Source organism: Bubalus kerabau, chromosome 19 (genome assembly GCF_029407905.1).
Source record: "Bubalus kerabau isolate K-KA32 ecotype Philippines breed swamp buffalo chromosome 19, PCC_UOA_SB_1v2, whole genome shotgun sequence".
Taxonomy (NCBI): Eukaryota; Metazoa; Chordata; class Mammalia; order Artiodactyla; family Bovidae; genus Bubalus; species Bubalus kerabau.
In genome coordinates, this window is record NC_073642.1 from 68,305,041 (window position 1) to 68,319,722 (window position 14,682).

The window sequence follows — 14,682 nt, forward strand, 5'->3', positions numbered from 1 at the left end:
GTCCACTTTCCTGGGATTGGTCCTGGCTGCCCTGGGCTCCAGTTGAGCTTCTGCGATCCTGGGGTGGAATCCCAGGAAGGGGTGACCCGGAGCCTTGGGGCTGGGGGAGGGCTCTCACGTGCTCTGGGACTCGGTGGAGGCTCGGGTGGGTATGTTGGCTGACCACTGCCCTGGAGGCCCCGGGCTGCACGTGGCCCACCCCCCACTCCCCAGAATCCCTGGGTCCCAGCGGGACCTGAGCTGACCCAAGCTGGGTTTTGGTCAAAGGAACTCATTTCCTGGAATAGCTGCCCCCCACCTCTTGCTGGGTGTGCACAGCACCCCTCCCCCACAACCAGCAGGGCATCGGGAGCCTTGCAGCCGGCTGGCCAGCGCCCTCCCTCTGTCCAGCGCGCTCCCAGCACTCCTGCCCCTTGTCGGAGGCCTCCTGCTGCCTCCCAGCCAGTGCCCAAGTTAGCTGCCTGCCCGCCAGACCTAGCCCAGCCTGGTGCAGGTGGAACGTCTTAGTCTGGTGCCCAGCAGTCCTGGCAGGGCCCCTCTTCCCAGCACCCTCGCTGTGTGGTCTCTGGCCGGGCTCCCTGGCGCTTGGGCCTGGCCTGAGGGGAAGTGGCCACAGGCAGGCAGTGGGTCAGTCTCCCTTCAGCTGTGGGGGTTGAAGGCGGGGCCTCGGGTGTGTGTGTGGGGTGTCTGTTCTCAGGGAGGAGTGGACCCTCCTGCTGCAGCCTAGGGCCCCCGACGTGGGGCCTGTCCAGTGCCTCCCTGATGGTGGCTTGGGCGGGCAGCTGCAGCGGTGGAGGCCCAGCCTGGGCAGTGGCTGTGGGCCTGGGGTAGGGTGGGTGCGGGCTGGGGCGGTCTGGGGCTTCCAGGAGTGGATGGGGCGCTACATCCGGGCCCTAACATGCACCCTGCTTCTGCTCCTTGTTTCCATGCAGCTGGACGGCGGCTGCAGCATGAGTGGCCCCCAGCCCGCTGCCGCGCCCAAGCTGGGCCCAGACAAAGAGGCCGGAGGCCCGGCAGCAGAGGTACGTGTGTGGTTGGGGACCTGCCGTCTGCCGCTCTCAAGCCCTGGCCTGTGACAGCACGTGCCTCAGTTTACCCATCTGGGTGGGGGAGGTGGTTGCCCCTCCGCAGGAGTCTGATGCACGCAGTCATTGAAGGCCCAGCTCTCCTGACTCAGGGAGCACCCCAGCCAGCCCTGGGGAGCCCAGGGCTTGCGCCAAGGTCATTCTGCTCTCTGCTGGGTGAGGCCATGCCAGGGTCTCCTGCTCTTGCCTCAGCTTCTCCAGAAGGTGTTGATGGAGCTAACAAGGGAGGTTCTTGCCCAAGAGGCCCAGGCCTGCCGCTCTGAGTCTGGAGTTGGGCTCTTCTCCTTGTCGGAGCCAGCGGGCCACTGAGGGGGCCCAGCCCAGAGCTGTACGAGGGCCTGTCTGGAACCTGGGGTTGCCCTCCTGGCAGGGGGTGGGGGGCGGACGGAGAGGCTGGACACCAAACTCCACTGGCAGATCTTCCCGTACCATCTGGGCAGAGGAGTGGCCCTGGGTGGGGCCCGGCAGGGCTTCCGGGAGGAGGGCAGGAAGGAGACTGGCAGGGTTGGTGGAAAGAGGGTTCCGGGTGGGGGACAGGGAGGAGCCCCTGGACAGGCAAGACCAGCAGTGGGGCCCAGGAGATCCAGTCACTGGGCCATGGTGGGGTCGCTGGTCTTGTCTCTCTGATCCCACAGAAGTCCCAGACTAGTGACACACTTCAGGATCTCTGTGGTACTTTGTTCAAAGGCTGACCAGACAGTGCACTGAAACACGTGTTCAGATGGTTCTGCTGGGCCGGGGGCGGGGAGGTGCGAGGGCCATTTAGCAAAGTCCTGCCAGCTGTGTCTTCCCCACCTCGACATGCCTTTGGGGAAGGCAGAATGCACAAGCAGCCGGCCTTTTGGGTAAGAGGTTGGGGACCAGCCCAACCGACTGGAGCAAAGGCACAGAGGTGGGTTGGCGCAGGAGAGTCAGGGCTGCAGGTCTGCGCGCAGCACAGGGCGCCTCGGGGCCTCTACCTTGGAAGGCCTTGAATGGGAGGCGGAGATGCCGAGGGCTCCAGGAGGGCTTGGGAAGGCAGCCCCCGCACGCTCTTGTGGGCACTGAACAATGAGCCCGGAGAAGTTGCTCAGGTTGCCATGGCAACAGCTTCCCAGCTCCCCTGAGCTGGGAGGAGGCCAAGGGCCTGTAAGAGAGACCCCAGGAAGGGGCCCGGCGGGATGTGGGAGGCTGCCTGCCGGGAAGGCGCAAATGCCCTGAGCTTGCTCACTGTGTGAACTTGGCCTTTCACACAACAGGCCCTTCTGTGAAACGGGCCTAAGGGCCGAGCCCAGGTGGGATCTGTGTGGCCCTGGCGCTGAGCGCCCCAGCTCCAGGGGTGGGAGGGGGAAGGCCGCGACCCTCTGGGGGATCCCATGGACAATGCAGGACAGGCGTGGCAGGCCGTGGGGAGCTCAGGCCTGCTGTTGCTTTGACCCCCTGCCCACCCTCCTTGCAGGCTATGGTGGGTGCCCGGGAGAAGGGCCCTCGGCTGGGCCAGCGGCTGCCCTCGATCGTGGTGGAGCCCAGCGAGCTGGGTGTGGTGGAGAGCGGGGAGCTGCGTTGGCCTCCAGAGGGCTCCCAGAGGGGGTCTGCACAGAGCCAGGCTGCTGCTGGTGAGTGAGGGGCGGCCCGTAGGGATCCCGAGAGAGGTCCGACACCCGGTCCTCCACCCCTCCAGCCAGCCTGCACCCCACCCATCCACCCGCCCCGTGAGCTTCTGCCGCCTGGGCACTGCCTGGCCTGGCCTTCCCTGCCACCCTCCCCACCATCTGCACAGGCGTCTCCCTCGTCCAGGTGTGTCCCCAGGCCTGGCACACAGGTGCACCCTTGCTCTCACCTCTCAACACCCGGTCCTGGCCCCTTTCCCCTTCCTCTCACGATTCATCACCTTTGGGACAAGTGTGCATTGCCCACTAGGGCCTGGAAGGGGTAAGGGTATGGGTGCAAGGCGGGGTGGGTAGGGGTGCAGAAGCTGGTGGCAGGCTTCTGTCCTGGTGTGGGTGCCCTGGTTAAAGGCCAAGGGGCTGCCAGGGCCATGGAGGTTTCTGGGAGGAGGATGTGTGGGCAGGAGAGGGATCAGCCAGGAGCCAGTCTGCCGCATAGGAGAAATAGCCGGCCGGGCCCCCGGGGAGGGTGCTCGAGGGGTGAGCCGTGCCCTGGGCAGTTTTTTCCCCTGAGCCCCGAAGGGTCAGTCCCGGGGGATTCGGCCTCAGATGGGGCTGCTCCTCCCTGCCTGCCCTCTTCTCCTCCGCCGTCGGCCCCTGGCCCAGCCCTGCAGCCCTCGTGGTCTGCCGCTCCCCGAGCTTGGGCCCAGAAGAGCTTGTCTGCACCTTAACCGCCACCTTTCCCAAAAGTCCCCTCAACCTCCGGCGGGTCTGCCCGGGGCCTGCCCCTTGGGTAACCACTGAGACCTGGGGTCTGGGAAGGACCCTGGGTCTCCACCCAGTCGGCCACCCCCGAACTGGTAGCTGTGCCGGGGCTCAAGGTTCTCCTGCTCCTGGAGCCTGGTCTTGCCCTCCCCCTGCACTGGGAACCGCGCACCCAGTGACCCCCCCTGCCCCCTCACCGGCGGGGAGCTTGTGGCCTGCCCACTCTCACACCTCTCCTGGCAAACCTGTCAGAAATGCCTGCCCCGCCGACACGGAGGCCTGCATGTTTCCTCAGCCCCCTCACCACGTCCACCAGGAGCACCGGGGGAGGCTCCAGCTGACGCCAATGGCGAGCATGCCAACTCCACGGGCCAGGCCCCCTGCGCCCAGCCGTAGGACAAGGACCGGCCGGATCCTGCCGTCGCCAGGCTCTGACAGCTGAGAGGGGGCCTCCGCCCCAGAGGGGCTAGGTTGACCCTTCAAGAGGCCTGGGCCTGCCCGGGCACCCAGTGGGCACAGCCGACCACCACCCCTCCTGCCTCACCAGGTCCACCGCCCACCCCCCCGCCCCCTCCTGGCCACGGCCCAGGGTTTGGGTCACACCCCTCCTGCTTCTCTGGAGGGAAGCACAAATAAAGGCTCTTCCTGGTGGTCAGTGGGCACACTGGGTGGGGATTCCAGGGGCTGAGGACAGTTTGGGTCCTGCCAGTGGCCTTCCAGGCGAGGGTCTCTGCTCAGAGCCCAGGCTGCCAGACCAGAGTGACCACTGGGTGTCCCACACTGGACGTGGGGGTGGCTGATGCGGCTGTCGTGTCCGCTCCTCTGGTGCCCTGCCGAGACCCTCCGCCCCGCTTCAGCTGAGGCTGAGACCAGCGTCCTCCAGGTGGCCTCCCCACCTCTCCTTGGGGCCTCCAGTCCTGGCTGGCCCCTGAGGGCAGGACTCCTCCTGTCACCCCTTACCCACTCTGGGTGCAGTAGGTCACAGGAATGGTACATGGGTGGGGTGCCCTGTCCCAGGTTGAATCTTGCATAGTCCCATTGTACAGATGAGGAAACTGAGGTGCCTGAGGCTAGTGCTGGCCTCAACTAGCGCAGGACCCCTGAAGTTGGGAAGCCCTTACCTACCCAGCCAGCCAGACAGTCCATGTGGGAGACCGGGTAGCACCTCTTCCTGAGCCACATGAGGGGCCTGTCCCTCCGAGGGGTCCAGCGACAGGGCTTCTTGGCTCTGCTGACTGGTCAGGGTGGACCTGGGGTGCGGAAACCTGATCACTGCCTGGGTTCACTGTCCAGGTGTGCCACCCTCTCTCCCATCACCCCAACCTAGCCCCCTGCCCTTGGCCAGCCTGACCCAGGCCTGAGGAAGCTCAGGGCCTGGCAGGGGGAGCCCTGAGTAAATGTTAGATCAGTAAATCCACAGGCCCAGTGGGTGGGTCAGGGTCAGCATGGAGGAGGCAGAGGGAGACACAGGCCCCTCTGTTCTCTCCCGGAGGCCTTGCTAACCTCCAGGATGAATAAAGCACTTTCCAACCCGCCTGCCTTCTAAAAATAGCCCACCCCCACCCCACCCCCCAAATGCAGGAGAGGTGGGAGGCGGAGGTGCAGAAGTTTGCCTGGCAGCCCGCTTTAATTTTAAACCTGTGGCCAGTATACAGGACCAGGCTGGCTCCTCTTGGGGTGGGGGGTTGGGGGGGTTGGGCTGTCCTTCAAGGTCCCTCCCGTCCTCCTCCGGCCCTTCCTGTCGCCTCCACAAGGGGGCAGGTGGCAGACATTTCACAGAAAGCCTTGCCAGGACTTGCGGACACGGGGGATTTGGGTCCAGGGCTCGAGCAAGCCGAGAGTCATTCCCAGGCGGGGGTTTCCGGGTGTGGAATGTGTGTGTGTGGCGGGGGATGGTGCTGAGATTTCATCCTCGCCCTTCCCGGGCAGGGTGTCACAGCGACTTTCTCGAGGTCCCGCGGCTGATAAAGAGCCGGGCTGAGGCGGAATTCCCGGTGCGCCTGGGACCTAAGCGCCAGCATGCCCGCAACGCCACCCTCGAGCTCACCACCGATCAGGGCAGATCTGGGGAAGAGACGCCGCCTCAACTGGGGGTCCCGGGACCCCGTCGTGCCCCGGGAGCAGGGGAACGGGGAAGTCAGGCCCAGGGAGGCAGCCCGGTGGGGCGGGGCAGAGCAGCCTTACCCTGTGGGCCTGCCCTGTAGCGACCAGAGCGGGCTGAGTCCACTCGCATGCCGACTGCCCCGAGAGAAGCCGTGATAGGTGCAGGGGGCGGTGCCAGGCGTTATGCCCCGTCCACCGGAAGCTCCGCCCCGTCCCCACGGTCCCGCCCACCGTCAGGCCGGGCCAGGGACACCTAAGCAACGCAGCGTCCGGCTTCGGCTCGAGAGATCCAGGCTCGGAGACAGACACTGTTCTTCGCGCAGGGCCACAGCCAGTGAGGGGCAGAGACCGGAGCCTCGGTGTCCTGTTCCCAGGCAGAGCTCTGTCCTGGGCCCCGCAGCAGTGAAGCTGGAATTCGGGCACTTTGGGCCTCTATATTCAACTTCACTTTGACTTTTCACTTTCATGCATTGGAGAAGGAAATGGCACCCCACTCCAGTGTTCTTGCCTGGAGAATCCCAGGGACGGGGGAGCCTGGTGGGCTGCCATCTATGGGGTCGCACAGAGTCGGACTCGACTGAAGCGACTTAGCAGCAGCAGCAGCAGCAGCAGCATTCAGCGTGCGCTAGCCTGGCTCCTCCCCAGGAGCCTCTAGGGCGCGGGCTAGGCCTCTGGTGGTGTGGTCCTTGTCCCTCCCCTTCCAGTTTTGGGCGCCAGGTGGCTCTGCCGAGGTGAACCTACTGGATCCCAACAGCAACCTCGTTTTATGGAGAAATAACCTGAGGCTGGGTGCTTCCCTGGTAGCTTAGCTGGTGAATCCACCTGCAATGCAGGAGACCCCAGTTCGAGTCCTGGGTGGGGAAGATCCCCTGGAGAACGGTAGGCCACCCACTCCAATATTCTTGGGCTTTCCTGGTGGCCCAGTCGGTAAAGAATCCGCCTGCCACGGGGGAGACCTGGGTTCGTCCCTGTGTTGGGAAGATCCCCTGGAAGAAGGCATGGCAACTGACTCCAGTATTCTTGCCTGGAGAATCCCCATGGACAGAGGAGTCTGGTGGGCTACAGTCCATGGGGTCGGTCGCAAAAGAGTCAGAAAGGACTTAGCAACTGAACAGCAACGACGACCTGAGGCTGACTCAGGATTGCCTCTCTGAAGGCGGTGCAGTCCAGCATGAGGCAGCAGGACTTGTTCTCATCGTTGGGTCCCCAGCTGTGTGCCCCTTTCCAACTGCCCCCTAAGCCCAGCCTTCTCCTGACCCAGGCCAGAGCAGCCCTGCGCCCCAGGCTCCTCTGAGACAAGGCTGGGACTTTGCTGAAGGGATTTTACTGAGAAAGTTGGGGAAAACCACCTAGAAATAGGACAGAAGAAACATCCCAGCCTTGTGCTGAAAAGTGGGCACAGGTTTGGGCAGGGGTGGGGTGCAGCTGGGAGCTGTCTGGGAGAAACCACCCCCCCCCATCCTGGGCTCTGAAGTGGAGGTGACCCACAACGGGAGGTCCCAGCACCCAGATGAGCCTCGTTGAGCTGGAGAACAGGAGGGGCGGACTGAGGACCTTCCAGTGCCCACGCGTGGCCCCATGGGAAGACCCAGGCCTCATAGGCAGAGACCTGGACTTGCCTGCCATGTAGCAGGTTCCTGTGCCTCTCTGAGCTGGTGACCCAGTGCAACATGGGTGGGGACCAGCTACCCCACAAAGTCCAGGGCCCTGGGTGGTCTCCTCGGGGACCCCTCCTTCTGTCAAGAGTTGTCCTTGGCCCTCTGATCTGTTAGCCTCCGACCGTTGGAGAGACGCATGGGACAGGAAGCCAGCAGGCAGGCTAGCCTGAGCTGGGGGATGGCTCACCCCAGTAGCCGGTGCCTCACAGGCTTGAGCTGGGACTCTGATGGCCTTACCTCACAGAGGGGAACCCAGGGATCTAGGATCTAATGACTCAAGAGGAAACTAAGGGCTTCCTGGAGGAGGTGCTGGCAGCTCCAGGTACAGCATGGTCTGTCTGCAGATGACAGCAAGGTCCTGCAGCATCTTGGGTGCCTTCCAGTCTGCTGTGGGCTGGATTTTGTCCTCCAAACTTCCTTCTGTTGAAGTCTTAACTCCCAGGACCTCAGAATGGGTTTGTATTTGGAGATGGGTCTTTAAAGAGCCACGGGGTCGCAGAGAGTCGGACACAACTTAGGGACTTGTCGGACAACCACGACAAGTTAAAACAAGCCCATTTTAGTGGGTCCTGGTCCAACATGTCCTATGGGAAGGGGCGGTCAGGACACAGACCCACAGAATGATGACCATGTGAAGACACAGGGAGAAGACGGCCAGCCGCAGCCCAGGAGAGAGGCCTCAGGAGAAACCAGCCCTGCCATTACCTTAATCTGGGACCTTGCAGCCCCCAGAACTTTGAGAAAATGAATGTCTGCGTTGGCAGCCTTGGGATGCTCCACAGGCTTGTGTCTGCTCTCTCCAGGACGCTATCTGGAGCACCTCCGCTGCTCTGTGCCATGGCCCTGTGGCTCCAGCCCGAGTGAACAGGCCTGGATCTGTCCTCCCTGGATTTTCCCTAAGTTTTTTTCCCTAGGACGCCAGCAGCGGAATCCCCCCAGGAAGGTGTGGGGCCTGCCTCTTCTGGGAAGTCTCAGTGACCCTTCCCACTAAATGTCTTTAACTGGAGCCACCGTGGGGAAGTGGGCCACATGCTCGTGGCTGATCAGTCTCAGGCCCACCTCCACGCCTTCCCTCACGGGCTGACCCCTGCCATCCCTCCTCGTCCCTGACTGCGAGCCTGTCTGTCCTCTGGGGCCCTGTCCTTCTCCCAGCTCCTGAAGAGTGGCTTACAATGTTCCTTCTGATGTCGCTGTGTCCCTTCCCTCTTTCTGGTCCCCCATGTCTGCCCTCGGGGCTCTTAGCACCAGGCAGGGCACAGGGGCTCTCAAGATGAGCTTGGCAGGGCATAGGGCTGGTGCTGGTAACTCTGCCCTGGAGGGAAGGGTCCTTCTGGGCTTGGACACCGTGGGCTGGGTGCCCACTTCCAGCCAGTTGGCGCCTGCTCCTTCGAGCCTCAGTCTGACCACAGGAGGGACAGGCTGTCCCAGCCGTCCCCAGCAAGGTCGGCTCCCTACAGACCCCAGAGTGCTGCCCCCTCATCCTCTCCTTTACCCTGAGAAATTGTTGTTGTTTAGTCGCTAAGTTGTGTCCAACCCTTTTGCAACCCCAGGGACTATAGCCTGCCAGGCTCCTCTGTCCATGGGATTTCCCAGGCAAGAATACTGGAGCAAGTTGCCATTTCCTTCTCCAGGGGATCTTTCTGACCCAGGGATTGAACGCGTGTCGCCTGCATTGGCAGCTTTACCACTGAGCTATGGAAGGAGCAATGGAATATTTCCTGCTGTATCAGTAAACAAGGGTGTCACAGTCGACAGGAATTGCAGCCCTCCAGTGTGAACCTGTGAGCCCTAAGGGGACACAGGAAGGAGAAAAATACCTGCTGTCTAGCCTACAGCTGTCAGACGACAGCCACCCCCAACAGTGAGTCCTGAGAAAAGGAAGGAAGCTCAGGATGTGAAGATGCAGAGGACCCTGACAGCTGAGGTGCAATGAAAGGAGTGATTTCAGTGACAGACTCTTGCGTCTTCCCACACACAGAAAAGTGCCGAAGTCTGTGACTTGAGATATCTGGTTTTCTTTGACAATAGTGTATTGGTGTTCAGACTACCACCTTTCATTGCAAAACTTCAATATAACCAGTCCCCCGCTCCCCTCCTCGGAGCAGTTCTCTCAGGGTAGTTGACGTGCTGCCTCCCAGGCTTGAAGTCCTAAAACTTCCTACCAAATGGCATGCAACTCTCAACTTTTAGGCTGTGAATATTTTTTAAGCCGACAGCCACCAGGGCCCCTGATCTGAGCCTGGGCTGGGCTCCCCACTGCTGCAGGAATCAAAGGTTGGCCTGATTGCCTCTGAGCAGGGCGGGGGTGGGGGGGGACATCTGAAAGTGAAAGCGGGGCTCCTGGTGGAGGGTGGGGCTGGGGGTGGGGCGGGGGCAGGCTGGTGTGACCGCAGCTGGAAAGCCCCAGCTGTGGGTCAGTCCCCCTGGCTGTTCCAGAGGCCCCATCACCTGGGTCCCACTCTGAGGGCCCGGCCCCGCCGGCTTCTCCTGGTGGCCCTGCTCTGCCTGGGGCCCAGCGTCTACTCACCCCGCAGGTATGTCCACGCAGGTAGAGGAGGAGGGCCTCTGGGGTGTTGTGGGCAGGAGGCGGGGATTCAAGGGCTTAGGGAAAATTCCGGTTCTGCCAGTGGCTTTCCAGGCTAATGGCTTCAGCTTAGAGCCCAGACCAGAATGCCAGCTCAAGTCATAGTGAACACGCGCACACACACACAGAAGCAGACAGACAGGGACATGAAGACACGCAGACAGATGGAGACGCACGGACACAGCCACTCACAGACCGTCTGAGGCACACACACCAGGGGACACCAGTCACAAAAGTGGCTGCACACCCACGGGCGGATGCGCCTACATGAAACTGCTTCTCTGTGTTCCTTGGGCACCTGCCATGGTTGGACGCTGGGTCAGCCCCACTCCCTGCCCTGGGGGGCTCCTGGTCAAGGGGAAGATGCCCCCGACCCTGGAAGTGCCCCTCCGTCATGGGAGGAGGCATGCGCAGGTCAGGAACCAGGCGCGGAGCAGGAGGTCCTGACTGTGGTCTGGGGCTCAGGGGGTCGGGGAAGGCTTCTTGCCGGAGGAGCCACCTGAGCTGAGCCGTGAAGGAGCCACGAAGCAGCTGGAGAAGGTGAGGGTGAGGTCGCTGTTGGCAGAGAGGACAGTCTGTACAAAGGTGCGGAGGACACGTGAGTGTATCCGAGTGATCAGAGTGGGTGAGCGAGTGAGTGAGAGACAGAGTAGAAGAAACTGGAGGGGCCAGGTACAGCCTTGCATGCCGAGCTAAGGAGGAGTGAGTGCCTCTCCTGAGGGGGATGGCAGTGCGGGGTGGGGACAAGGGCTCTATTTGGTGGCTGTACTAAGGGAAGCCTTTAAAGTTGGTATTTATTGATTTGTTTTTGGCTATGCTGGGTCCTCACTGCTGCAGGGCTTTTCTCTGCTTCTGGCCAGTGGGGGCTGCGCTCTCGTTGTGGAGGGCAGGCCTCTCCCATCTCAGTGATTTCTTTCCTTGTGGAGCAGAGGTTCTAGGCACGTGGGCTTCAGTACCTGCCGTTCAGGGCTCTGGAGCACAGGCTCAGTAGTTGGGGTGCAAGGGCTCAGTTGCCCCGCAGCATATGGGATCTTGCCGGATCAGGGATCGAACCCATTTCTCTTGCATTGGCAGGTGGATTTTCTCCCACTGAGCTACCAGGAAAGCCTCAAGAAGGGAAGGCTTTTACGTGCCTTTTTGTTGTTGTTGTTCAGTCGCTCAGTCGTGTCCGACTCTGCGACCCCATGGACCGCAGCACGCCAGGCCTCCCTGTCCTTCGCCATCTCCCGGGGTTTGCTCAGATTTATGTCCATTGAGTCGGTGATGCCATCCAACTATCTCATCCTCTGTCGTCCCCTTCTCCTCCTGCCTTCAATCTTTCCCAGCACCAGGGTCTTTTCTAATGAGTCAACTTTTTGCATCAGGTGGCCAAAGTACTAGAGCTTCACCTTCAGCATCAATCCTTCCAATAATTATTCAGGATTGACTGGTTTTGATCTCCTACAGTCCAAGGGATTCAAGAGTCTTCTCTAACACCACAGTTCAAAAGCATCGAGTCTTCCTTTTTGTGGTCCAACTCTCACATCCATATATGACTACTGGAAAAGTCATAGCTTTGAGTATACAGACAATTGTCAGCAAAGTAATGTCTCTGCTTTTTAATATGCTGTCTAGGTTTGTCATAGCTTTTCTTCCAAAGACCAAGCGTTTTCTAATTACACGGCTACAGTCACCATCTGCAGTGATTTTGGAGCCCAAGAAAATAGTCTGTCACTGTTTCCATTCTCCCCATCTATTTGCCATGAAGTGATGGAACTGGATGGCATGATCTTCGTTTTTTGAATGCTGAATTTTAAGCCAGTTTTTTCATTCTCTTTCACCTTCATCAAGAGACTCTTTAGTTCCTCTTCACTTTCTGCCATAAGGGTGGTATCATCTGCGTAGCTGAGTTTATTGATATTTCTCCCGACAATCTTGATTCCAGTTGTGCTTCATCCAGCCCAGCATTTCACACGATAGACTCTGCTTAGACATTAAATAAGCAGGGTGACAATATACAGCCTTGACGCACTCCTTTCCCAATTTTGAACCAGTCCATTGTTCCATGTCCGGTTAGAAGTTTTTGAAAATAGGCTTTTCTGGAGTTTCAGATAGCTATTTCTAAGCAGGTAATCATAGCATCTCCAAATAATGACATTCTTATCAGGTCCTTCCCAATATTTATACCTCTTATTCATTTTTCTTGTCTTATTGACTTAACTAGTTCCTTAGGCAAATGTTGAATGCTCTCAGAACACACATGCTTGTCTTCTTCCTTATTTCAGAAGAATCTTATCCAGCAGAGAAGGGCTTTAAGGGAGCTTTATATTTTGGCAAGACCCCCGACCCCTCTAAGGAGATGGAATCCAGGGGGTCTAGGAAGGAGTACGGTCAGGACCTGTGACCAGGTGATGGGGGGAGGTACGAGGGAGACGCCGTCCTCTGCCCCAGCTGGCTACTTTGGAGCTTTGAAGGATGGGGTGCTGGCCCAGGCCCTGGAGAGGTGGCAAGATTGGGACTGTGATGGGATACCTGGGAGGGGCTGCTATAGGAGGGCAGGCCTGGGAAAAGCAGGGGGAAGCTGGGGTGGAGATACCCAGTGCTGAGGGGAGCCCAGACCTGACTTGGTCACAGACAGGGTGGCCTCAGCTGGGAGCTTCGGGTAAGCATGGCTTCTGGATGGTGCTCTGCCGGGGACCAGCCCCAGCTGATCCAGGGTATTCGAAGGAGAGACGGCTAGGCGAGGGTCAGGGAACAACTGCTTAATTACACTTTAATTAAGGATACAAAGAGTAATAGAATAAGGATAGCTCAGTGAGGAAATTCAGTGGAGAAAAGCGGCTGAAATAAGGATAGCTCAGTAGGAAAATTCAGTGGAGAAAAGAAGCTGAGTGGCTTGGTTTACGCGGAAAATCAATATAACCCGTGACACCAGGTTAGCTCTGACCACGGAGGCCGCAGGCGCCCTCTCGAATAGCGGAAGGTGCCCCACCTTAGACACCTTCTCGAGTGGGTCTTAGAAGCCCAGGCAAATAAATGGTCGCAGAGGACATCCGCGCTCCAGATGGACACTCAGCTGGAAGTTAAAGGGAAGAATGACATGGGGAGACCAAGTTTCAGTGAACAAGGCCCGCACTTTATTTTCCAAAGTAGTTTTTATACCTAAAGGTATGCATAGAGGATAATGGGGGAAGGGGTAGAGCCATGCAGCAAGCCAGGCTTTCTTCCTTATCATATGCAAAAGTTCAGGTGATTGACATCATCTTCTGGCCAGGAGGCCTGTTAACATTTTAAGAAACTTATCTTTCTCTAAAGGTGATTATTCCAAAGTCAGGCGCCAGCCTTCCAAAAAGCATTAGACAAAGCTGCATTTTACATTTCTATACACCCATTATATCAATCAATACACTGCCAAGAACACAGTAGGTAAGGAGTATGGAGACTTAGCAGCAAACATTGGCCCAACAAGTGAAAAACCCTTCACCAATACAATTTCTAATCAATCTTTTAACTACTCAAAGGAATCTGTGTTTAGGCAGTTTAGAACATCTCCTGCCTCTCACAGTTGGGAGGCTCTGAACAATCACATGTGGCCGGAAAAACCCATTCAGGCAGGCTAGAGGATTTCCAAAGGAGTTTGTAGGTTGAAACACTGTCACATCCAAGAATTATTAACTGGAGCTGTAAGCTAACTCTTTTTTCAGAGAGAGGTAGTGGGAGACAGCCCCCCGTAAAGTCAGAGGTGTAGGTGAAAGCACAAAGCAGAAAGTAGGCAGACTCTGGTTTTGGGGGTAGATGCTCGAGAATTTCCAGGGGGACTCCTGAGGCTCGATCCCGCCTTTGCGTATGCCGAGCCTCCTTCCTCATGACCTTTGTCATGGGTGGAGTTCCTCACGCTGGCTCCAGGCAGTGATAGAATTCCAGTTGAGCTATTACAGATCCTCACTCAATATGCAATATGCCGGCTCCCGGCAGTGCTCCCACCCCTGCTCCTGGCCCTGCAGTGGGCGCAATGCCCTGACCTGGAGAACCTCATGGTTCTCCATGAGGCCCTCATGGGTCTCAGGGCGCAACCCAGGCCTGCGTCTCCTGGCTCCTGAAGCTCAGCTGAGGCCAAGGTGCAGGGGCCAGGGCCTCTGAACACTCAGGGCAACAGAACAGAGAGAAAGAGAGCCAGGAAGAGGCCCCATGGGTGGGGAGGCAGGCCCGGGGCAGGGGCCACGGCAGAGTCAGCAGGGAGTCTGCAGCCCAGAAGACACCAGCCTGATGCCCGAGAGGGCCCACACAGGCAGGGGTGACCCTCACACTGAAGGCTCACTGCCCCCGCAGGCTGCCTCCGGGGAGACGGAGGGGTGGATGGGCAGAGGTCCCCAGGCCAGTGAGGAGGCCCCATCGCCAGGGGCCAGTCCGGGGGCCTGATGAGCAGGCAGGTGCTACAGCACAGCCCCAGGACTGCTCGGAGGTGGAGGCAACTGCACCCTAGCCTCTGAAACCCAGGTCAGCTGTGGGGAGCAGAGGAAGAGGCTGGGAGAAGGAGCTGCCTGAGCAGAAGCTGGGAGACTGGCTGGGTGCAGGCCCAGGAGGCCCGGGAGTGAGGCTGGAGGAAGTACAGACCATGATGGGGGGCGAGGGGGCTTCAAATGCCAGGCTGTGGGGAGCCACGGAAGGGTTTAAAGTAGGAGAGTGACCTGATTGACTTGTGCCTCGTGAAGGTCAAGAATGACTTGGGAAGCTGCTGAAGCAGGATTCAGGGAGCAGGGGACAGAGGGAACACCAGGGGGGCCTCGATGGGCTTTGAGACGAGGTGGTCAGGCAGGGTGGCTGGGTTTCAAGTCTCTGCCTCTGTTACCTCCCGTGAGACCCAGCCAGCAGCTGCCCCTCTTCCCCCAGAATTTTCCCCTCGGCTTCCTGGGAGAACTCAA

The 14,682-nt window shown here is 59.4% G+C and overlaps 1 protein-coding gene across 1 annotated transcript; it reads left to right on the plus strand.

The window, feature by feature from the left end:
• The first annotated feature begins 950 nt into the window (after window positions 1–950).
• Window positions 951–3,832, plus strand: LBHD2 (LBH domain containing 2). Its single transcript, XM_055555908.1, has 3 exons — window positions 951–1,022; window positions 2,524–2,680; window positions 3,732–3,832. Exons 1-3 carry the CDS (start codon window positions 951–953, stop codon window positions 3,830–3,832), a joined length of 330 nt encoding a protein of 109 aa, XP_055411883.1.
• The last annotated feature ends 10,850 nt before the right edge of the window (window positions 3,833–14,682 follow it).